The following is a 24,765-nucleotide window of genomic DNA, read 5'->3' on the forward strand; positions in this document are numbered from 1 at the left end:
GTGAAGAGAGAAAGGGATTATGGGTTTGGGGATTTTTAAGGGTTCTAAGGTAGAGAGAGAGAGAGAGAGAGCTCGTTCCTTTTTTTTAGGGTTCTAATTAGGTTCTAATTTTGGCTTATATAGTAAAGGGAATTTTCTAACGGAAAGGGCAGAGGTGGGTAACGGGGGTCTAATGGAGCCCACCTGAGGTGGGTTTAGTGACAACTTCTAAACCACGAGTGGGCATTGTTAAAACAGGCCAAACCACAGGTGGGTAAAGTGCAATTCCCCTTGTTATTATGATGAAAACTATAATGTTTTGGATATTATGAAAGTTTTCCCTCATGATAACTTGATAAAAATAAAAAAAACTATATGATTTTTTTCATGTAAACATATTTATTGACTAATCAGACGTTACCGCTAGAGGTTGTAAGAGACCGCGCCCCCGGCCCGTTTTTATGATGTGTTGGGCCAAACCCACGTGATTGGGTGGAGTCGTGTTATTGCCTCTCAAAATGGAGGTTCGACTAGTTATATTTTTCCCTTTAGATTAAGGGTTTTACAATGGAGTCGCCACTTATTTAAGGGTTTTACAATGTAGTCGCCACTTATTTAATTATTGGAAAAATAAGAAAACCATGAATGAAAATTCCTCATTTTATTAATTTGAAATTGAATTTACATTGATCATAGGAAAATTACATGGCTTTGGTCCTAGATACAATCTAAGATAAAGTACATGGCTTTGTTTCCTAGTTACAATCTAAAAATAAAAAATTACATGGATAAGTATTTGATCTACTAACCCTTGATCTAAGCTCGGAGGCTATGTTACAAGGTGGGAAGGTGCTAGGCACCCACCTTGCTCGGTAAAACCGGTCTTCTAGACTATGGTGGCCAACATTCATATCACATCATCCAATATGTCAATCAATTTGTATGTTGAATTTAATGTGTGTGCATGTGATAAACCCTAATTCAATTTATTAAGCATGGCATTTGGATTGAAAAAATGAACTCTAGTGAATGTGTGTGAATAGTGATAAACCTAGATTCAAGAATTGGAAAGAATTACTAAACAAACATGTTTTTCATATTTTTGATGTGGATTTAAGATTAAATCTAGTGATATGCATGAACATGTGATGAACAATTAAGAACATGTGAAGAACACATAAGAACAATTAAGAACATTCAAACATATTCAAGAGAATTATCATGTTTTAATCTTAAATTCTCATCATGACAATATAAGCAAACAGTCAGGGAATGAGATTATACCTTTATGCAAGATCCATGTAATGGAGGAGGAGATTCTTGATGGAGGTCTTGAGGGTGGAGGAAAAGAAGAACTAGGAGAGGGAGAGTGAGTCTCACTCAATACCTTGAGTCTCAGGAAGACCAAGATATGACAAGACTACTCAACTTCACTAAAACTCAAGAGAAGAGAAGAGAGGGGGATTTTTTGTTGTGTCCTTTGGAATGAAGGAGAGGGGGGTTTATATAGTAGTGGTGGAGGAAATATGAATGGAAGGCCATTTAATGAGAGTTGACAAGGAATCATGAACCTAGACCTCATTTTAGCCTTTAGGAAAATCTGGTGCATTAAATGGAAAGATTGGTGGGAGTGAGGAGCAAGCCAAAATTCGGTTTTCCCGTAGCTGCTGTCACAGCCTATAGAGCCAACTTTGAAAAATCATATCTACCTCAATTCTAATCGGAATTGTCTCATTCTTGTGCTCAAATTGAAGCCCTGGATGTCTAGTTTCTGGGAAAAATAACCTCGTTCACAGATTCAAAATATTCTGAGAGATATCAATGAAATGGTAAGCAGAGGTCATTTGTTAGAAAATGGTTTCAGCACAACTAACATTAATAGGTCCCCAAATTAGCTCCCAATTAACATTAAATGGCTCCAATCACTCCCATTTCAGACTTAATTGGCTCTAAATTTACTCTAATTAAAAGATAATTGCATAAATTACTCATTGAATAATTAATGTTTAACTATCTAGTTAATTAGGTGTATGCAACTCTACCATAAAATGTAGTCCTAACCAATCAAATTATGACACATCATCGATCTCAAATTGATTATATTTGTAACCAATTGAAATCAATTGTTCATAATCACATATAGTCAGACTCAATTTGTAATAGTACATCTCAGCCATGAAAACTTGATTTGATGATAACTTTCAATCTAATGGTCCGATTAAGGCTCATGACCAGTCGATTTGATCGTTACAACATCAAGAGCATTTTGGTGAAATGAGATTAAGGATCTAATGACCAGAATCAAGATGCATATTTCCAATGTGAAATTACCCTTTTACCCTTCATGTAAGGTTAAATACGGGTTGCAAAATAGGGTGTCAACAGAGGTCTGTCATATTCACTGTTGGACCGTTTTTCCTCTTATGTACTAGTTATAACAGGCCAACTTCTATATTAACCAACTATGAAGGAAATGCATAATTTTTACTATGCAAATACATTTATTGATTTTCCAAACATCTACCATTGGACGTTTCTCTTGCTTACCGCTAGACTATTATTTAAGCACTTGTTATAGTGGACCATCCTTTGTGCTAGCTTATCTTTTTAAGAGGTATTTTTGGGGTCTTATTATAATCTTTGTTGAATGCAATCTAGACTTTGAGCAAAATGGGTCTTTCACACTTCACCAATAGCCTTTGGGCCATGTTCCAAGTCTAAAGTCGAGTCTCAGTTTTGACTCCCCTAACATCATGCGGGCAACAAAAAATGCCCCCATCAGATGGATACCTTTTTCTTTCAACACAATAATGAAGTTAGCTGTATTTCACCAGGAAAAAGGCTTAATAGATGAATAATTGAGGTTAGCATATCATTCAAGTTTTCCACTTCGGTGAAACTTTTGCTAAACGTCACAAAAGTCCCTTTTTTTTTCTTCTTTTTTTTGAGCTAACAAAAGTCACTTCTTTCTTTGGCACTGGAATTGATTGAAAACAAAATTGTCTAGATTGCAAGACGAAGAAAAGACAAAAGCCAAAAGGTGGAGAAAAACTACAATTTTTTATTATTATTATTTTTGTGGGGTTAGGTAAAGTGGAAGATTTTCATTAGGTAAAAGAAAAGGAGGGGCCCGAGGTAAAGTAAAGCAGAACCACGATATTCTCATGAACTTGCAATTAGTGTCGGTGTGGAAAAATAGGACACGGTTGATAAGCCAAAAAAAAAAAAAAGAGGACTGAATTTAAGTAGAGTATGTGCGGAAAAGGAAGGTTTGAGTGAAATTAAACAAAGAGAATGCAAATTCTTCAAAATGTGAGAAAATTAACATTCAAAGATCCCATTCTGTTCATCTTGTTTTCGGTGAAGAGAAATGAGTGAGGTTGTTGTATCTGGTGTGGTGGAAACTTGCTTGTACAAGAGGCAAAATTCTTGTCCGGGGTGAGTAACGAAGTTGAGCAGCTACCTCTCATTTAGGAAGTTAGTTAGAGCTCTTGCCACTTGTGACACATTAATCACATAGATTAATTGATGAGAGCACGTGCTTAATTACTAAGCCAACATGACTGAGCAATTTATGACTAATAGGAAGAGAGCTTGAGTTCTATAAATAGTGCTTCTAAACAATATGGATCACCTCCTAACGTTACGTTTTTTAATTTATATACTAGTCACTAACCCGTACGATGCACGGAAAAATCTTATGAAAGTATAGTTTATACGTTAAAGCTTTTTAATTTTACATGAACTATCATATTTTAATAATATTTGAAAAATAAAATAAAAAATAAAAACTCAAGCCAATTCAAGATGAACCACTGCAATAACAAGACAATCCTCCCATTCGTTTTCAGCAAGCAATATCAAGTGAAAATCACATTTGCACAATACCTAAATTTCCACCATAACAAACCCCTAAATTTGGAAGAGCAAGAACTTGTATGTTTTCAACAAGAAAAATCAAAATCCATATCTTTCAACAGAGATTGAAAACCAAGCCTTGGAGTTTATGTATTGTGTGACCTTGCCAAGAAACCCAATCTATAAAACTGATAGAAGAATCCAACGGCAGAAGCCTCCAACAGGGTGGAAGAAATTGAATACCGATGGATCTTCCATGAACAGCTCGGAGCGGGCTGGTTGTGGGGGTATCATTAGAGATGAACATGGTGGGTGGGTAGTAGGCTTCGCCAGGCATATTGGATCTGATAAGGATAAAAAGATTGATCTTAGAAGATGAGGTGACGGCTTGTAAGCGACGAGATCTAATAATCCGTCAGCCCCCATTTTGTAACTATCGGCATGCGAGAGTTGCAAGAAGAACCACTGAAGAGGCAGCCTAAGGCTGACGGCATCATAAGACTGAAGGGATTCTGAAGTTGACGGGATAGAGACTAAAGGCATAATATAAGCTGACGGCACTAGTCCAAGAATGCTTCCTAATCACATTTGCGTGTATAAGTAAATGACTTGCCCTCCACGTTTTGTAAGGAGGATTACTATATGGAAAGGATCCTGCAAAATATGCCCAAGGAGACTCCTATAAGGACAAAAACGACGAGGCAATGCGACTACAGCTCAACCTAATGGACGAGATCAGGGCGGTGGCAAAACAAAGGCTCGCTAGGTATCAGGACCGCATGGCCAAACACTACAACTCTCGAGTTCGACATAGAGACTTCCAAGTTGGAGACCTTGTTCTTAGAAAGGTCATGGGTGCCGCTAGGGACCCTACCCATGGGAAACTCAACCCCAATTGGGAAGGACCTTATCGAGTTACGTCATGACAGAGGAAAGGTACTTACCACCTGGAGACGTTGGAAGGACAGAAACTGCCACGCCCATGGAACACCGAGCACCTACGAAAGTATTATCAGTAGGAGTGACAGCATGAAGACCAACCTTTTTTATTTACATTTCAACAAATTCTAGTCTTACTCCTCAATTTTATCATCTACTTTAGTTTTTTGCAACAATACCTCTTTTTTGTTTTCAAGCCCAAAAGGCAAGATTTGGTTTTAGAATTACTTTTATTTACAAATGCATGGCAATAAGAGGAGTTTATTCAAAATCGCTGAAGTATCTATTTTAGAAATTTACGGTTTAAAGTCCACAAAATTGGACAACTAAGTTCACAAAAGTGAACAACCATAATGACTAAGTCCATAACACAAGGACTAAAAAGCTGACGGTCCCATAGATGATGCTAGCATCATATGGACGAGGTCCTAAAACCAACGGGCCTACAAAAGATGACAAGCTCATCAAGCCCATAACAGACCAAAGCTAAAAAGCTGACGGTCCTAATAGATAAGACTATCATCATATGGACAAGGTTCAAAAACCAACGGGCCTACAAAGGTGACAAGTTCATCAAGTCCATAACAAACCAAAAAAGCTGACGGTCCTAATGGATGAGACTATCATCATATGGACAAGGTTCAAATACCAACGGGCCTACAAAGGTGACAAGTTCATCAAGACCATAACAAACTAAAATCTAAAAGGCTGACGGTCATAATAGATAAGGCTATCATCATATGGACAAGGTTCAAAAACCAATGGGCCTACAAAGGTGACAAGTTCACCAAGTCCATAACAAACTAAAAGCTAAAAAGCTGACAGTCTTAATAGATGAGGCTATCATCATATGGACAAGGTTCAAAAACCAACGGGCTTACATAGGTGAAGTTCATCAGGCCCACAACAAACTAAAAACTGAAAAAAAAAAAATGACGGTCTCACCAAACGGATTGGACCATTAAGTCCATAAGATGACTGGAAATTAGGAAATTGACGGCCATATTAAAGTAAGTAAAGTAATAAAAACAGTGCAACTAACGGGCGAAGCTGTAAAGCCGACAGGCTCCAGGCGATGGAACCAGTACTTGGATAGTGCAACCAAGCTGACGAACCTTGAAAAATGATGAACAAGGCCGAAAATCCAAGAAGAAACCCGTGAAAGTGACGAGACAAGAAGGATATACACATTAGTCGCCAAAAAGCTATACCGACGGGGTTTTCCAACTAGTTCAAAAAACTGACGGGTTCCCAAAACAGACGAGAATGTTTACCAGGACTTCGTATGGCTCAATCACTGATTAAAAGATATGAAAGCGACAGAAATAACATAATTGCAGCTGTACACAAACAAAAGCCCGAGAAAACCAAACGTGCACTTAAACAATTGTTTGCAAAATAATTAAAATACAACGATTGTTTGCAAAATAGTTGAAATACAAAGTTGAAGTACAAATAAAGAAAACTAAGGGGCAGGAGCGTCAGCAAGATTCTCGTCAGCTTGCTGATCTTCAACGTTTACAATCGCAGCTGGAGTATTGGAAGCAGAAGTAGGAGGGTTTGTAGTAGGATGGGCTAGGATAACAACGCTGTTAGGCTCTGGAGTAGGATTAGGCAGAGAGGAGCCGTCATCTCCATCATCGATGGTAATTCCAGACAAATCCAACTCTGGGAAGGCTGACGCGACCCGTTTAAGGCAATCATCAAACCCAGTGCCGTAATACTCGGCACAAGAGTCAATAAACGATTGCGTCACTTTAAAGTCTCGAATCGCGTCAGCCCCAGCAATCTGTAACTTTTGGCCTAGATCCGTCACCTCCTCCTGGAGCTTGTCATTCTGACGGTTAGCCTTCACCAGCTTCTCTCTAACTTCCTTCAGCTCCTGGTTCAGGGTACGGACAGCATCCTTGTACTGAGCCTGTTCATTCATCAGATTTGCATTATGCTTCCAGACTTGGGTGACGACTCCCTCCTTCACAACGCAACGGTCTTGAAGGGCCTTGACACGCACCAAGGCCTAAGAAAAGAACACAGCCGTCAGTCAAAGTTTATCAAAATAAAATAAAATCAGTTCGACCAAAAAGTAGTAAGCATACCCTGATGAGATCAAAAAGGGCTAACACCCCTAAATCCTTCGTCCCCACAAGGTTCTATGTCCGTCGGTTTTATTAGGGACTCAACCTCCCCGACGGTGTAGTCCTTATGGGTCAAGAGGCGGTAGGGACCCTTGTTGATGAGACCAAAAGAAGTCATTACCCCCTTGCCTGCACCATGGCTTGGCTTCAGAGGGGATTTTCGTCCCCAGGAGTGATGGTGGCCTTTTTAGATGGACGGTCGTCACTCCCGTCAGGCTTCCTCTTCGCCGCCTTAGTGACGACCTTAGGGGTTGATGAGGCCTCCCCTCCTACCTCCTTTGGCCTCTTCTCCTCCTTCTGACGAGCTGCAGCAGCCCTTATCCTCTGTTTTGCAGATTCCATCTCTACAATACCAAAAAAAAAAAAAAGTTAAAACAAGAGACGGAGGAGTAAAACTGATGGAGTCAACAAAAAATCTACTCACGTTGACGTGAAAATTCGTCCAACATTCAAGCTTCAGCTGACAGTTTTGGACCCCCACAGTATAAATGAATAGTGTCAAGGGTGATTAAATCCCTACACTTACGTTCCTCCAAAGGGATTTCCAGAACCTGACGGATGAACTCCACCTATTCGTCGGTTATACGGGGACGGGTATGGGCTGAAAAGGGAAAAGAAAAGTGTTAGTAGTGTCATTTCAAAAATAAAAGGAACATAGTTGACGAGATTAACCTGAATCCCTGATAAAAGCCCAAGTATTGTCAAAATAACCCTGGGGCATCGTCACCCATTCCTCCTGACGGCAAACCCAATCAGTCCCTTCAACAAAAAAGTACCAACTCTTCCAGTTCCTATTGGAATCTGACATATCAGACACCAGCCTCAAACCTATCTCTCAGGCATTAAAATGGTATGTCCCCTTAGATAAGGCAATATGATGGGGTCTGTAGCAGAAAAAGAATTTGTCCAAGGTAAGCTGACGGTTTCCTCCACTAAGGTGACCCCACAGGATTTCAGCACTTATGAATGTTCTCCAAGCATTCGGGGCAATTTAAGTGATATACAAGCCCAGAAAGTCAGCTAGCTGATGGTGTATGGTCGTTAACGGCAACCTCAATCCCACAGCAAACATGGCATCATACATGCCAACGTCAGCTGTTCTCCCTGAGTAACATCTCTCATTTTCTCTAGGGAGACGGATCGAGATGTAATCTGGAATTTGGTAGCGAGCACGCAACTCCCTAAATACCTTATCACTCATCCTAGGTAAAAACTTGTTGACGGCCCAATCCTCAGGAAGAATGAAAGGATGGTTATCCCCTAGACCCTCTGAGGTCCCTTCACTGGATCCCTCATCACCGTCACTAACATCTCCGTCAACGTCTACATTGTCCTCGTCACTTTCGTTCTCTCCTTTTCCCTCTTCTACTTCATCCTTAACCCCCTCAATATAACACTCATCACCGTTAGGAGATCGGGCCAACGTCTTTCTCTTTAATGAAGGTGAGAAGTCCTCTAACTCAACATCAGAACCAAAGGCCTCGTCCTTCGCGAACTAATGACCCCTCACACGACGCGTCACTTGACATCTGACTACCAACAAGTGACGGATCCAATCTAAGTACCTAAGTTGAAGCCCTCACTAAAAATTATTCGGGCATAAAAAAAAAATGAAAGGGAAGAAGAAATAGAACTTACGGGTGAATTAACTTTCTTGGAGAAACGGCTTCAAGGGTAGCAATGCACAAGTTGACGGAATGAGACTTATGGATTTCAGGGCGACGGTCTCTCTCTTGCAATGATCAATAGAGATAAAATAGGGGAAATAAGGATAAGGAGCCATTTATATATAGGATGAGAGTGTGTGAAAGATGAAGTGAAGCCCTCGTCAGAAGCGAAGCCAATGGAAACACGCCACATGTCCAAAGCATTAAATGCACGGCGGCTCAAGGAGTCCTATGTAAATACTTTTCCCAAAATATAACAATCGACAAGAATGTTAACTCCATAACCTATCAGTATTAATAGTGATGGCGTTATGGAGTAGGGGGCAATTGATAAGGATAAAAAGATTGATCTCAGAAGATGAGGTGACGGCTTGTAAGCGACGGGATCTAATAATCCGTCAGCCCCCATTTTATAACTATCGGCATGCAAGAGTTGCAAGAAGAACCACCAAAGAGGCAGCCTAAGGCTGACGGCATCATAAGGCTGAAGGGATTCTGAAGCTGACGGGATAGAGACTGAAGGCATAATATAAGCTGACGGCACTAGTCCAAGAATGCTTGCTAATCACGTTTGCATGTATAAGTAAATGACTTGCCCTCTACGTTTTATAAGGAGGATTCCTATATGGAAAGGATCATGCAAAATACGCCCAAGGAGACTCCTATAAGGAAAAGACTTCTACTCCAAGGAAAAGGGGTCAACCCCTACTACTATAAAAACCCAAGCACCCTCACGAACCAAGATACGCATAATTTACCCTCTCTAGCACTCTAGAGTTGTGAGAATAGTTCTAACTTAACCTTCGGAGGGTATTTGACCGGTATCACACTGGTGCTCTTTACTAGGTCCTTTCTTTTTTACTGTGTAGGTGCTGTTTGGAGCGCGCGAGGACCATGTGGCTTACTAGTGAGATTTCCGACATCATCAGGATCAACAAACAACTTTGTTGTAGAGCTGTGGGGACTTAGGGATAGGCTTGTACTTTGCTATAATATGAATATATCTTGCCTTATTGTTGAGATAGATGCAAAAGTGGTTGTGGATGTCTTTAAAAATCCAGATTATGTAAACCATGTAATATCCTCTATCTTGGGTGATTGCAGGCAGTTGGTTTCCCGAATCCAGGGAATTCAGTTTAATCATTGCTATCGTCAGGCTAACTGATGTGTTGATATGCTGGCTAGAATGAGTGCTGGCCAGGAGTTCAATTTTTATTATGTTTAATAGTCCGCTTGTGGACTTCTTTAACAGGCTGTTTCTTGAACTTGAAGTAGCTATTTAGTTTTTAATGTATTGTCCTTTAACAAAAAACAATATCATTATTCAGGCTTAGATTAAAATAATCACAAGCAAAAGCATTAAACCCACCCAAAAGATTAAGAATTTTTATCTCAAATAAAAGGGATGAGTAAGCTTTAGCTTTTTCCTATGGAGTTTTTCCAGTAAACCTTGCTGGAAAAATGGTGGAGGTGGCTGTGAGATGGGCACCAATGAGAGAGTGAAAGAGAGAGGTAAAGAGTAGTGTGTGTGAGTGTGATTGTGCTTTGAGTGCGAAATTAAAAGAAAATGAAGGCATCCACTTCACTAGCCGGCCAAGGGAGAGGGAGATATTTTGTGAGAATGAGTGGTTGGGAAATAAGGGGTAGGTTGGGGCCTCACGTGGGTCTCAAAATCTGACCACATTCTCCTTTTTCCTTTTTCTTTTTTTAAACCTGGGACGTTACACATTTTAAGTGCATCATACACCTAAAGTATTCTTGACATCTAATGCAAATTCAAAGACGCTGTCAAAGGTCTGCATTGATGCCATCCTTGATTGTTCTGGCAACTTCACCTGGTCCATCTCATATTTTATTTCAAATATTAGTTAGCTAGCTTTGTCTTTTACATCATGACCTTTTAATTGGGTCAAAAGAAGCCGTAACTCTGCTGCTCATACAGCAGCAAAGTTCTTATTAGATTCTATGTTATTTTGTTTTTTCTATTCGGGTAATCTTCCACCTAGTATAGCTGCTGTTTGTTTGGAAGATGCCAACAATTGCATTCCCTCGTTTTGATTTTATGCATGGCAGATTGAAAAAAAAAAAAAAAAAAAAAAAAAAAAAGAGTTTTAGAAGCAGCCATTCACAAATAAGAGCACTAGCACTAATGAAGCTAAATAGCTATATTGCTATTTTAGCTTTACCAAAATACAAAAAGTACTCTACAATAGTGAAGGCATAACTAAATATTTTACCTTCAGGGCTACAGTATGCAACTATTTTTGGCTACATACCGTAGCTTGAAGCTAAATAGAAAAAAAAAAAAATATATATATATATATATATATATATCTATATATATATATATATTTTTTTTAATTTCCACTAGCATTAAAATAATATTTCTTTCTCTTTCTTTATTTAATTCTTTTTCTATTTCTTTTCTTTCTTCCATTTATCACACAAAGACAAAGCTTTGCTCTCAAGCTCTTAGCTCTCACAGTGCTAAAACTCTCACCGATTCCCATCATCCTCATCCACAAACTCTCACCGTATAACAAAATAGAAAAGAAGGAAGAAACAAACGTGTGAATACACAGGAAGAACAGAGAGAGAAATTGAGAGAAGAGATAAGAAACTTTCTCTAATTCTTGTATTAATGAATCTGTACATACATCAAGCTTATATACATCTCTGAAATCAAATGCCCAAAACAGAGAGCAACGGAATAACTGAAAGAATAACAGAAATGGGAGAAGGAGCTATGGAGTCAGTTACAACACGTGTGAGAGTTAGTTACAATACGTGTGACATAAGCTGAGTTAAATAATCAACAGGACTACATGCCGTTTAGCTGCTCTTCTAAGTAGACTTGTAGCTTAGCTTATTTCCAGTGTCGTTTTACTCCTCTTCTCATTCTTCTTATTCTCTGCTCTTTTCTTCTTTGTTGTCTGATACTCCCCCTCAAGATGAGACTCAGAATTATGTATATTTAATACATTCATCTTGGAAATTAAGAACTTCAGCTGCTGACTGCATAATGCCTTGGTAAAGAGATCTGCTAGCTGTGTATGTGTGGGAGTGAAGAATAAACGAATCACCTTTTCTTGTACTTTGTCTCTAACCAAGTGGCAGTCTACTTCTATGTGTTTTGTACGTTCATGGAAGACAGGGTTCTCACCAATATAGATTGCTGCCTGGTTATCACAGAAAAGCATACCCGGTTGTGGATGATCAACTTCAAAATCCTTTAACAAAGCCAACAGCCAAGTCATTTCACAAACACTTAAGGCCATTGCCCTATATTCAGCTTCAGCTGAGGATCTAGAAACAATGGATTGTTTCTTAGACTTCCATGAGATCAATGAGTCTCCTAAAAACACACAAAATCCAGTAGTAGACCTTCTGGTATCTACACAAGAGGCCCAATCTGCATCCGTGTAAGCCTTCAAATGCAAATCTGATTTTGATGATAGGAGAATGCCTTGGCCAGGGCATCCTTTAATGTATTGCAACACCTTGTAGGCTGCATCAAGATGTGGCTTTCTAGGCTTAGCCATGAATTGGCTTAGTTTATGAACTGAATAGGTAATATCTGGTCTTGTTATGGTTAGGTAAAGCAGTCTTCCAACTAATCTCCTATAAACACCCGGATCAGTCAACAATTCTCCTTGAAATTTGCTTAGTTTTAAGTTTTGTTCCATTGGTACTTTGCTGGGTTTGCAACCTGTCATCCCAGCATCTTTAAGAACACCTAATGCATACTTCCTTTGACATAATGAGATTCCTTTCTCTGATCTAGCAACCTCAAGACCAAGAAAGTATTTCAAATTACCAAGGTCTTTCAACTTGAATTCCTGATTCAAAGAAGTCTTAAGATCTTCGACTCCTTGAACATCATTACTTGCAATCAGAATGTCATCAACATAAACAAGTAATGCTATGAAAGTCTGATTGCACTTCTTAGTGAACAAGGAGTAATCTGATTTGGATTGCTTGAAACCATATTTTAAAATGGTTGAAGAGAACTTGGAGTACCACTGTCTTGATGCTTGCTTGAGACCATACAAAGACTTGTTAAGCTTGCAAACTAGGTTCTCCCCCTTGCTGTGAAATCCCTGAGGTAACTGCATATAGACTTCTTCATGGAGATCACCATTTAGAAAGGCATTGTTCACATCAAGTTGAACCAAATGCCAACCTCTCACAGCAGAAATGGCAAGAAGAGTTTTGACAGTAGTGAGCTTAGCAACAGGTGAGAAAGTATCAGTGAAGTCTAAGCCAGCTTGTTGAGTGAAACCTTTGGCAACAAGCCTGGCTTTGTATCTGTCCAAGGAGCCATCAGCATTGTATTTGACTCTATAGACCCATTTGCACCCAATAGCCCTTTTATGAGGAGGTAAAGGTGTAATGGACCAGGTTTGATTAGCCTCCAAAGCAGCAATTTCAGATGCCATAGCATCCTGCCAATTAGAATCTTTGATTGCCTCTTGGTAAGATGTAGGTTCAGGTATGGCAGAGATGAGGGAGCAGAAATGTGCATAATTGGAGGATAATTTTGAAGAAGTAAGATAATGAGACAAGGGAAAGAGGATACCTGACTTGTTGGCAGAAAGGGAAGGTGGATTATCAGTAACAACTGTGCTGCATTTGAAATCTGTTAAGTATGCAGGTGGTTTGGAGAGTCTGGATGACTTTCTTAAGGGAATAGAGGATGGAAGAGTGGGAGAAATGATAGGTTGGATAGATTGGGAAGATGAAGGATCCGCAGAATTTGTAACATGTAATTCTGCAGAATCTTCAACAGGTAAGTTAGCAGTATTGGGAACAAGTGAATCAGCAGGAGCTAAAACTGAGATATCAGTAGGTAAAGGAGCTAAAGGAATATCATGATTGGGAATAGCATCAGTGAGAGGAACCTGTGGGACATAAGAAAAGGTGCCAGAGGTTTCAAAATCAAAGAAAGAGGTAGATGGTTCAGCCACTGAAGGAAAAAGATGAGATAAAGGGATATTAGTGTTTGGAGAATAAGAATGAGGCTGTGAAATGAAAGGAAAAACAGTCTCAAGGAAATGAACATCTCTGGATATGAAAATCCTCTTGGTAGTCAAATCAAGAAGTTTGTAACCCTTAACTCCAAACGGGTAACCAAGGAAGACACAAGGGGATGATCTAGGGTCAAATTTGGATCTGTTATGGGATAAGGTAGAGGCAAAGCAAAGACAGCCAAAAACCTTTAGATGAAGAAAGGAAGGAGGCTTTCCATAGAGTTTTTCAAAGGGAGTTTTCTGGTTTAGAAGTTTGGAGGGTAGCCTATTGATTATATATGCAGCAGTCAATACACAGTCACCCCAATAGCAAATAGGAACATTAGATTGAAATTTTAATGTCCTTGCAATGCTTAAAATGTGCTGGTGTTTCCTCTCCACAACTGAATTTTGTTGTGGAGTGGCAACACATGAATGTTGGTGAATAATACCCTTGCTGGCATAAAAGTCTTTTAAGAAAAATTCAGGGGCATTATCAGTTCTAATGGTCTTGATATTTGTATGAAATTGAGTGTTGATCATGTTATAGAAAGAAATCAGCAAAGGTCTAGTCTCAGCTTTTGATTTCATAAGATAACTCCAAGTGGATCTTGTGGCATCATCCACAATAGTAAGAAAGAATCTGAATCCATCATGAGTGAGCTTGGCAAATGGTCCCCAAACATCACAATGGATCAAATCAAAAGCAGCATTTGAAACATGATTAAGAAAGGGAAATGGAAGTCTCTTTTGTTTTGCAATTGGACAAAGAACACAATTTTTATTGCTATGGAAATTTTGTACATCAGGTATATGACTGTGTAAGGCCTGAAACTTATTATCAGAGGCATGTCCTAACCTCATGTGCCAAAGATAAGACTTGCTAACTCTAGGAATTGAACCAGATACAGAATTGACAAAAGAATGCAAAACAGACTCAAGAGTTGAAGAAACTTCTGAAACAGATTTGCAAGAAGATGCAGTGTGCAGCAGATACAGATTGTCATGTAATTCACCCACTCCAATCGTTTTCCAACAAGTAAGGTCCTGTATAAAGCAAAATTTTGACAGAAAAATGAAACAACATGAAAGTGTTTTGGTTAATTGGCTAACAGAAATCAGGTTGAAGGTGAAAGAGGGAACACATAGCACATTTTCAAGTTTTAAAGTTGAAGTAACCTGAATTGTACCTACATGTGTAACTGTGACCCTTTCACCATTAGGTAATTGAACAAATGTGGAAATGGAGCTAGTGATGTGTGTAAACAAAGATAAGGAATGCACTATGTGGTCTGTGGCTCCGGTATCAAGGATCCAAATATCAGTACCATAGGCATTCTTATTGACAGGATTAACAGCAAAAACTGAATGTTGCAAGTCTAAGGAAACACAATCTGACCAAGTATTACACACATTACCTGAAAGAGCAGAATTAGCTGAGTGCAATGCATCATTGGCAGCACCAGATGTGGATGCATGATGAGAGCTGAGCATTGAGATTAACTGTTGATATTGCTCTGAAGTAAAGGGAAATGAATTGACCTGTTGATTGCCAGAATTGTTGGAAATTCCTTAATCATCTTCAGTCAAGACCTGATTAGCCATGGCCACTCTGCCCTTCTGCTTGTAACCTGGAGGATATCCTACCAATTTGTAGCATTTTTCTACAACATGTCCAAGCTTGCCACAGTGACTACATACAGGCCTCCCTTTTGCATTGATTCCTTTAGTGTTCTTGTTGTATCCTGGATATGAAATCCCTTGATTGAATCCTTGATTCTTGTTGACTGCAAGGGCAGTTGATTCAACAGAAGGACCAGCAGAAAATCCTGAATACCTTTGCCTTTCCTCTTGAATCACCAGAGAAAATGCCTTATCAATGGAAGGACTAGGCTCCATCATGAGTATTTGTGTTTTCACTTGAGAATAGGAATCATTCAACCCGTTCAAGAATTGCATGAGAGAATCTTGATGCTGAAAGGTTGTGATCTTATCATTCACACCACAGGTGCACTTTCCACATGAACAACAAGGTGAAGGCCTGAAATTCAATAATTGATCCCAGGCAGCTTGAAGATCAGTGAAGAAACCAGTGACAGTAGCAGCACCTTGCATCATAGTGGAGATTTGTTTCTGAAGTTGAGAGATCCTAGGTCCATTTGCTTGAGAAAATCGTTTCTTGAGAGTATTCCACACTTCGAATGCAGTGTCTCTGTAGATTACACTGGCAGTGAGGTTGGGAGAAACGGAATTCAAGATCCAAGAGGAGATCATTGAATTGCATTTGGACCAGGCTTGCTTCTCTAACGGTGTGATCGCCATTGATGCATTAACAGTACCATCAATAAATCCAAGCTTACTCTTGGCATCCAAAGCCATTCTCATTGCTCTGGACCACATAGGATAATTATCCTCTGTTAATGGTTGAGTAACCAGAATCGCACCTGGTGTTTCACCATGATGCAAGAAAAATGGACTTCGTGGATCCTCCATCGGAGTCAGTTCTCGTTGAGATGAGAAAATCTGAGTAGCCTGAGCAGCTTGAGTAGCTTGAGTAGCCTGAGTAGCTTGAGTATTCGACGCCATTGAAGAAGGCTCGAGCTCTGATACCATATAACAGAATAGAAAAGAAACAAACGTGTGAATACACAGGAAGAACAGAGAGAGAAATTGAGAGAAGAGATAAGAAACTTTCTCTAATTCTTGTATTAATGAATCTGTACATACATCAAGCTTATATACATCTCTGAAATCAAATGCCCAAAACAGAGAGCAACGGAATAACTGAAAGAATAACAGAAATGGGAGAAGGAGCTATGGAGTCAGTTACAGCACGTGTGAGAGTTAGTTACAATACGTGTGACATAAGCTGAGTTAAATAATCAACAGGACTACATGCCGTTTAGCTGCTCTTCTAAGTAGACTTGTAGCTTAGCTTATTTCCAGTGTCGTTTTACTCCTCTTCTCATTCTTCTTATTCTCTGCTCTTTTCTTCTTTGTTGTCTGATATAGATGAAGAAGATTGAGCAGAGGACTTTACTTAACAGGCTTGGTACCACACAAGACATGGCTGCTGCCGCTGCCTTGTTGGCATCTGATGATGCTTCTTATATAACAGGAGAAATTCTAGTGGTGGCGGGAGGGTTGCCTTCTAGACTCTAGATCCCTTTCTATATGGCTATGTGTTGTCTTCTACCGTTCTACTCATTGAAACCCTTCAGTTTAATACTTGTTTCCAATGTAACAATTAAAAAGCAAGAATTTTTTTTTTTCCCCTTACTTTTGATGAATAAGAAACTTTATTCAAACAAAGCAAAGAATCAAATACAAGCAGCATTTACTGCAGACGATTTTCAGGCAACGAACTACTTCCTCATTCAAGAATCAAATGGGCACTCTTTTCACCTGTGATGGTGGTGGGATTGGAAAGAAGAGGTCCAATCTCCCATTCGGGGATGAGCAGAAAAGGCCTTAAGCCAACCGTTATCAACCCTGTTGAACAACGTATTGTCTCTGGACAAGTGTCATGACTTGTTCTAGTGAAGCGGATGGAAATGCCAACACCATTTATTTGGCAAATTTGGTGTTTTCCCGACTTGCTATGAAGTCCTTATCTTCATCCATAGACTATGTTGCACGGACACGGACACGGACACGGACACGGACATGACACGGACACGGACACGGGGATACGACAATTTTTGAAAAATAAGGACACGACACGGCGGGGACACGGCGGTTAAATAATTAATTAAATTTTATATTTAGGTATATTTTTTAATATTTTTAGACAAAATACATTTATGTTTAGAATATAAATTATGTAAGAACTACAAATAAGTAAACTAACACCCAAAATACTACAATAATACACAAAATTTTCAAGCACTTTCAGTATTCATTTTAGTAAAATTACCTACAATATTTAACTTTAATAAATAAATAAAACTATAGCAGGACACACAAAAAAAAAATTTTATAAGTTATAACTAATATTAAAAAAAAATATATATATATATATATATAAAAAAAAAAAAAAAAAACGACGGAGGCACACAGGCCACACGCCACAACGCCACAGCAGCAATAAAAAAAAAAAAAAAAAAACACAAAACAAAAACAAAAGCAAAAGCAAAAGCAAAACGCGTTATACATTGTCTAAGTAACAGTAGATTCAAGTAAACATCGGAAAGAAAGAAAAAAAAAAAAAAAAAAAAGACAGAGAGAACAGAGAAGAGATCGGTCCGCGCCAAGAGAGATCGGAAGGGACAGAGGACAGATGGCACGGCGTCGACGTCGGAGCTCGCCGATCGGTCCGATCTAACTCCGATGAGGGACAGAGGGCAGCGGCAGCGGCAGCGACAGAGGGAGGGTGGGTTGAGAAGATCTTGAGATGTGGTTTCAACTTTCAGTATAAGAGACTCTAAACTTGCTATATTATTTTAGGGTTATCACAAAATCAACGGCATTGGTAAGTTCCGGTCAAAATCTGTGATTTTTTTCTTTTTTTTTTCACTGGTGGCGTGTTGGAGGTGTCGGAACCGCGTCGATGCCATGTCGGAGCTGCGTCGGCGCCGTGTTGGAGCCGTGTCAAAGAAGCGAAAAAAAGAAAAAGAAAAGGGACACTGCCGGACACCGGAATCTGGCGCGTCGTCCCCATTCCGGTGTCCGACACGTGTCGAACGCGGACACGACGCCAAAAATGGCGTGTCCGTGCAACCTAGTCCATAGATTCCATTGCTTTACCTTTTTCACTCTTCTCTGTTTCTGGGTGGGGTTGATTCGTCCAAAGGGCTTTACTTTGCCGCTTTGGATTGACTTGGAGATTCTAATACTAGGTCTGCAATAATTATCCATCACATCATCTCTCACAGAATGTTGTGTATGCCCCAAGCACCTTCCTCCTGGGATCTAGGAGAAAGTATGAATAAGAAAGGAAAAGGGAAACAGGTTTAAACCCCCTTACCATAAGCCAATCAGGGTCCTGGAATTATGATAAAAAAAAAAAAATTATCATAGAATAGATATGACCTAATCCAAAGATAACACATTCCATAATTTTAGTTGATTCAATTGGTAAAGTATATTATCCTTGAATAATGCTTACACTAAAAACTAATTAAAATAATAATAATAATAATTAGTGTCTTGATATGTTGATTTCTAGCAAAAAAACATGATGATAGAAAAGATTTTATTTTCCCTCATTTTTGTTTGGTTGGGAGTGAAAAAGTGGAGAGATGGAAAAAGTGAGTTTTATAAATTTACTCATATACCCTTTTTTATAAAATGATGCACAATTAAAATAAAAAAGTGACAAGCAACCCCAAAAAAAAAATCACCTAAATTTATTGAAAAAAAAAATCATGTCCAAAAAAAAAAAAATCATGTCTAATTAAACAAAAAAAGAAAAGAAAAGAAGAAAAGCAAAACAAAGCTCCATGCCACAGTTTTAGGAAATCAAAAAAAGGAAAAAAAGGGAGGCAAGGATTGCACATTTTTTATGTTCTTAACACATATGTTAAATTTTTTTCCAATTGAATGTTATTTATTATTTGATATATAAACCTTTTTTTTTTATGTATGATTTATGATTACAAAAACTTGAAATTTTAAATATTTAATTGATAATATAGTTATTAATTTTTTTAAAATTTTGCAAATATAATAAAATAATGCAATCTAACAGTCAAAACTAATGTTAAATAGAAACAAATGAGTTCAAATGTTTCTCTCTAAAAGTCGAGAAAAAAAGTGTCACAACTCAAATTATCTTCTTCTTTTTTTTTAAACAAGATAAAAATTTTACTTTACTTTAATCTAAAAGTATATAAGTGTGAAACTCTTTACCTTTTTTTTTTAGAGAAAATTTTATCCTATAACATTCATTTCTGATGATAATTCTTTTTCATCAAACCAAGACATCAATCAATTTTACACCGAAAACTTGAATTCCCACCATTATCTCCCACATCTCACTAATATTTATACGACCAAAATGCGTAGTAGTGCAACTCAAAGTAGGGTGCGTGGTGGCCCGTGGGGCAAGTCATAGTACCTTAAACGCGCATCAACTCACAACTTGTAAAGATCCGTCGGTATGTCCTCATATCTTTTTTCCAAAAAAAAAAAACTCGGTCCCATATATATATATATATATATATATATATATATATACAATACGAATGCGTAGATCAGGAAGTCAAGCAAAATGGACAAGTCGAAGTTTGGCAAGAGATACGAAGGCAAAGTGGCCATTGTCACAGCTTCGACTCAGGGCATCGGCTTCTCCATTGCCGAGCGTCTTGGCTTGGAAGGTGCCTCTGTCGTCGTCTCTTCTCGCAAACAGGTTGGTGGTCGTGGGTCACCCCTCAATTTTCGATTTTTCATTCATATTTTTAGGTTTCTACGCTTTAATTCATCTGGGGTTTCTCAACTCTAGCCAAACTTGGTGTCTCTTTTTCTACCCTTATGTTTCATTGTCATTGATCTGAAATTTCTGAGTTTTATGTTGTTTTGGTTTTGAGGAAATGAATTTTTATCTCAGCTACGCATAAAGTTAGCATCTGGTTTGGTTTGGTGGATAATTTAGGAGCTGAATTCAACCGGGGTTATTGAATTTAACTCATATTTGATTCCTTGTACGCTCTGGTTGGTTGCTGAGAAACTTGTGGAAAAGAAAAAAGAGGAAGGAAAGAAGAAATAGAATGTCATGGTTTGATTATGAAAGAGGAATTTGGATTTTTTTTTTCTTAGTTGCTTTTATAAGTGGATAAGTCTCATGTTGTTTTTTAAGCAGATATATGATGTTGATTTACTTGTTTACCTTTGTGTTGTGAAATTGATACAGAACAATGTAGATGAGGCAGTTGAAAAACTCAAAGCTCAAGGAATCGAAGTGTTGGGTGTCGTTTGTCATGTGTCAAATAAACAACAAAGGAAGAACCTCATAGACAAGACTGTTCAGGTGAGAAATGAAGTTGAATAGTTGACCTTTATGTGAATGACCCTAGAAAAAGTAAATGAATGAAGGAACTTTAGAAAGTGAGTTTATAAGGTTTTGCATATGGTTCATGCTATGGAATAATGGAAATCAGTAAGTTCAACAGCTGGACTCAGTTGATTTACTCAATCCCTTTATCTCGTGATTAGTAAGTAATGGGGAGGCTGTATCATGTTAAAAGGCAGTAATTTGCTTGGCATTTAGCCATATCTTAACATACATGTTTAATTCTGATTGTTGCTTTCCTGGTTCTTCAGTCTTTATTTCTATCTATGTGTCTATATTATTTTTGAAGGGAATGGATTTATGTTTTAAGTAAGAACATGCTTTTACTAATGTTGAATGTGGTTCTATTAGATAATTTTAACTTAAAATTTCATTTGCAGAAATATGGGAAAATAGATGTGGTTGTATCGAACGCAGCTGCTAATCCTTCAATTGATGACATTTTGCAAACTCAAGAATCTGTCCTGGATAAGCTATGGGAGATAAATGTCAAATCATCCATACTTATTTTACAGGTAATTTCTTTGGAAGATTCTTCATTGTAATTGAATAATGCCATTGTGGGGCATGCATGGGCATCAATACTAGTTTTATAATATGTTTAAGTGTCTTACCTATTTTTTGTTCTTTTGGATGCTTTTAGTGGTGTACAGTAATTGTTGGCCTTTATAATCTTTTCATTATTGTCTCATAGTTGGTAGATCTTCTCTTTGCAGTCTTCATGAGCTGGCACTATTAGTATGATTTGTAACGTTTGATACTCACTACATTATTTTTATAGGATGCAGCTCCTCACTTGCAGAAGGGTTCTTCAGTGGTTATTATTTCCTCTTTTACCGCCTACCAACCACCAGCTACCATGGCTATGTATGGGGTGACTAAAACAGCCCTTCTTGGGCTTACAAAGGTATAACTTGGTTCATTATTAGTTCTATGTTCAAGAATTTCACAAATCATGGATATCTTCTTTCCTTGTTTCCTTCAGGCCCTTGCAGCTGAAATGGCACCAAATACGCGCGTAAACTGTGTTGCTCCTGGTTTTGTACCAACAAGCTTTGCCGCATTCCTTACAACAAATGATGCTATTGTAAGTATAAGTCCATCCTTTAATTGCGTGACTGACCTTGCCCATTTCACAAGATTTTGAGCATTGCTGCATTGACCTCTGCAATGAACTGAATATTGGTTTTATTTATTGTAGAGGAAGGAGATTGAGCAGAGGACTTTACTTAACAGGCTTGGTACCACACAAGACATGGCTGCTGCCACTGCATTTTTGGCATCTGATGATGCTTCTTATATAACAGGTGAAATTCTAGTGGTGGCGGGAGGGATGCCTTCTAGACTCTAGATCCCTTTCTATATGGCTATGTGTTGTCTTCCACCGTTCTACTCATAGAAACCCTTCAGTTTAATACTTGTTTCCAATGTAACAATTAAAAAGCAAGAAATTTTTTTTTTTTTCCTTTTTACTTTTGATGAATAAGAAACTTTATTCAAACAAAGCAAAGAATCAAATACAAGCAGCATTTACTGCAGACGATTTCCAGGCAACGAACTACTTCCTCATTCAAGAATCAAATGGGCACTCTTTTCACCTGTGGTGGTGGTGGGATTGGAAAGAATAGGTCCAATCTCCCATCCGGGGATGAGCAGAAAAGGCCTGAAGCCAACCGTTATCAACCCTGTTGAACAACGTAGTGTCTCTGGACTCAAGTGTCATGACTTGTTCTAGTGAAGCGGATGGAAATGCCAACACCATTTCTTTGGCAAATTTGGTGTTTTCCCGACATGCTATGAAGTCCTTATCTTCATCCATAGATTCCATTGCTTTACCTTTTTCACTCTTCTCTGTTCCTTATCTTCATCCATAGATTCCATTGCTTTACCTTTTTCACTCTTCTCTGTTTATGGGTGGGGTTGATTCGTCCAAAGGGCTTTACTTTGCCGCTTTGGATTGACTTGGAGATTCTGATACTAGGTCTGCAATAAATTGTCCATTACATCATCTCTCACAGAATGTTGTGTATGCCCCAAGCACCTTCCTCCTAGGATCTAGGAGAAAGTATGAATAAGAAAGAAAAAGGGAAACAGGTTTAAACCCCATTACCATAAACCAATTAGTGTCTTGGAATTATGATAAAGAGCAATTATCATATAATAGATATGACTTAATCCAAAGATAACACACTCCATAATTTTAGTTGGTTCAATTGGTAAAGTATATTATCCTTGAATAAGAGACTTGGAGTAGAATCATGTTTACACTAAAAACTAATTAAAAATAATAATAATAATAATTAGTGTCTTGACATGTTGATTTCTATCCAAAAAAACATGATGATAAAGAGTAATAATCATGAAGTAGACATTATATGTTCAAATCATACTATATCTTAAAAAAATTAAAAAAAAAAAAAATTAGATACACAAACAAAATTATAAATATGTGGACTCAAAAATCCGTTCCATATACTGGAAATTTTAACAAAAAAATATTTATATATGATACATAATTTTTTAATATATATATATATTATGATTATAAAGAAAATTGTTCCAAATTAAAATTTAAAAAAAAATGAATTTGATAATAGTTATATATTGAAATTTATTATGAATTTGTTTGTTAATGGAATCATTCATTCTACCATTTTAAGAAAAATACGATGTGGCATTCTAATGGGAAAAATAAATATAAAATTATATATGTGTATATATAAAGAGAGAGAGAGAGAGAGAGAGAGAGGGTTCAGTTCAAGTTACACTTGGTGTAATTTTAAGTAATGTTACACTACTTAATATTTTTTAATTGAATTTGAATTTTGACAAATCTACCATTAGTTTACATTATTCGTATATTCTCTATGTTTACAAAATTTAAAAATAATCAAAGATCAATGGTAATGTCATCAAAAAATTGTTTAAATTCGAGTTTTTGTAGTTTAAAATACTGTCTAAAATATGAGTTTATGGATCAATTAGTAAATTACATTTGATTAGCATGAAAATTAGCATACATGTTAAGAACATATAAAACATGTAATTTAACGGTAGGATCCTCAAAGTATGAATTCTATAATACGTTATTGGGTGGTGTGACATTATTTAGAGTTATACTAAATATAACTTGAACTCAACTCATATATATATATATATATTAGAATAATGATGTGAAAAATATGAACTTTCAAAAGTTTACGCAACAACATTAGAAGAAGTTGATTCTAAAAATAAAATAAAAACATTATAGTTCAACAAAAAACTTTGATTTTGTATTATATATAGATAAAAATATAGAGAATTATATAAAATATGGAAGAAGAATATGTGTGTATATAGAAGGGATTATAAATTTTATTACATAAGATATAGAAATTGATATTACACTAATCAAATAAAGTAATTGTCATATTTATTATTTTTCATTTTTGAAGCATCATTATATATATATATATATATATATATATTTTAGAAGGTTATTATACAAATCACCTGCATCCTAAATGTTAGTGGCTTTTCCCTTACCATAATTGGGAAGAGAATTCAACTTCTTTCCAATAAAAGACCCAATAAAAATTTAGTACTTAATAGTTTTAAATATATATATATATATATAGTATCAGGTTATTTAAAATTATGTCTCATCTCTTATATTTTCTGTAAAAATAAAAATTATTTCTTATTGTATTAGAACCAATAAATTTTTTTCATATATAATTTTCACAAAAACAATAAATTTAATAACTAAAAAATTATCATGAGCTCCAATTAGCTTAACAAATAAAGTCAGTTATGATCAAATGAAATATATGTGGTTAGAACCTTTGCTAATACAAAAAAAAAAAAAAAAACCAATCAATATTGTCGCACGGTGATAAAAATAAATTATTATAAAATGCACACCATATATTAAAATTTTATGTATCTATCAAATTTGCACAACAATCTATTTATAACACTATTATTTATTTTAGAAAAGTACTACATCCACAATATTTTTATAACATTTTTATAACAAATCAAATGTAGGTTCTGTTTGAGATCTGCTTATTTTACTGAAACTGAAAATTGTTTGTTAAAAATACTATAGATAAAGGTAAAAGTTAGCTGAAATAGTACAGTAGAACCCATAAATAGTACTAAAAAATGCAATATGACCCATAAAT

At 37.1% G+C, this 24,765-nt stretch overlaps 1 protein-coding gene across 1 annotated transcript; it reads left to right on the forward strand.

Moving 5' to 3' along the window:
• Positions 1-19,720: 19,720 nt before the first annotated feature.
• Positions 19,721-22,245, forward strand: LOC115965515 (tropinone reductase-like 3). The gene is made up of 6 exons (XM_031084761.1): positions 19,721-19,936; positions 20,438-20,554; positions 20,977-21,111; positions 21,378-21,503; positions 21,582-21,683; positions 21,798-22,245. The coding sequence occupies exons 1-6, from the start codon at positions 19,799-19,801 to the stop codon at positions 21,945-21,947; spliced, it is 768 nt and encodes a 255-aa protein (XP_030940621.1). The 5' UTR covers positions 19,721-19,798; the 3' UTR covers positions 21,948-22,245.
• The last annotated feature ends 2,520 nt before the right edge of the window (positions 22,246-24,765 follow it).

The sequence above is a fragment of the Quercus lobata genome, chromosome 10, assembly GCF_001633185.2.
Source record: "Quercus lobata isolate SW786 chromosome 10, ValleyOak3.0 Primary Assembly, whole genome shotgun sequence".
In the NCBI taxonomy this organism is placed as follows: domain Eukaryota; kingdom Viridiplantae; phylum Streptophyta; class Magnoliopsida; order Fagales; family Fagaceae; genus Quercus; species Quercus lobata.

Excerpts from the sequence above, each read along its gene's own strand:
- LOC115965515 (XM_031084761.1), top strand. The coding sequence starts at position 19,799 with ATGGACAAGTCGAAGTTTGGCAAGAGATACGAAGGCAAAGTGGCCATT. Across the intron at positions 20,555-20,976 it reads TCATAGACAAGACTGTTCAG|AAATATGGGAAAATAGATGT; the intron begins GTGAGAAATGAA and ends TTTCATTTGCAG. Across the intron at positions 21,504-21,581 it reads CCCTTCTTGGGCTTACAAAG|GCCCTTGCAGCTGAAATGGC; the intron begins GTATAACTTGGT and ends TGTTTCCTTCAG.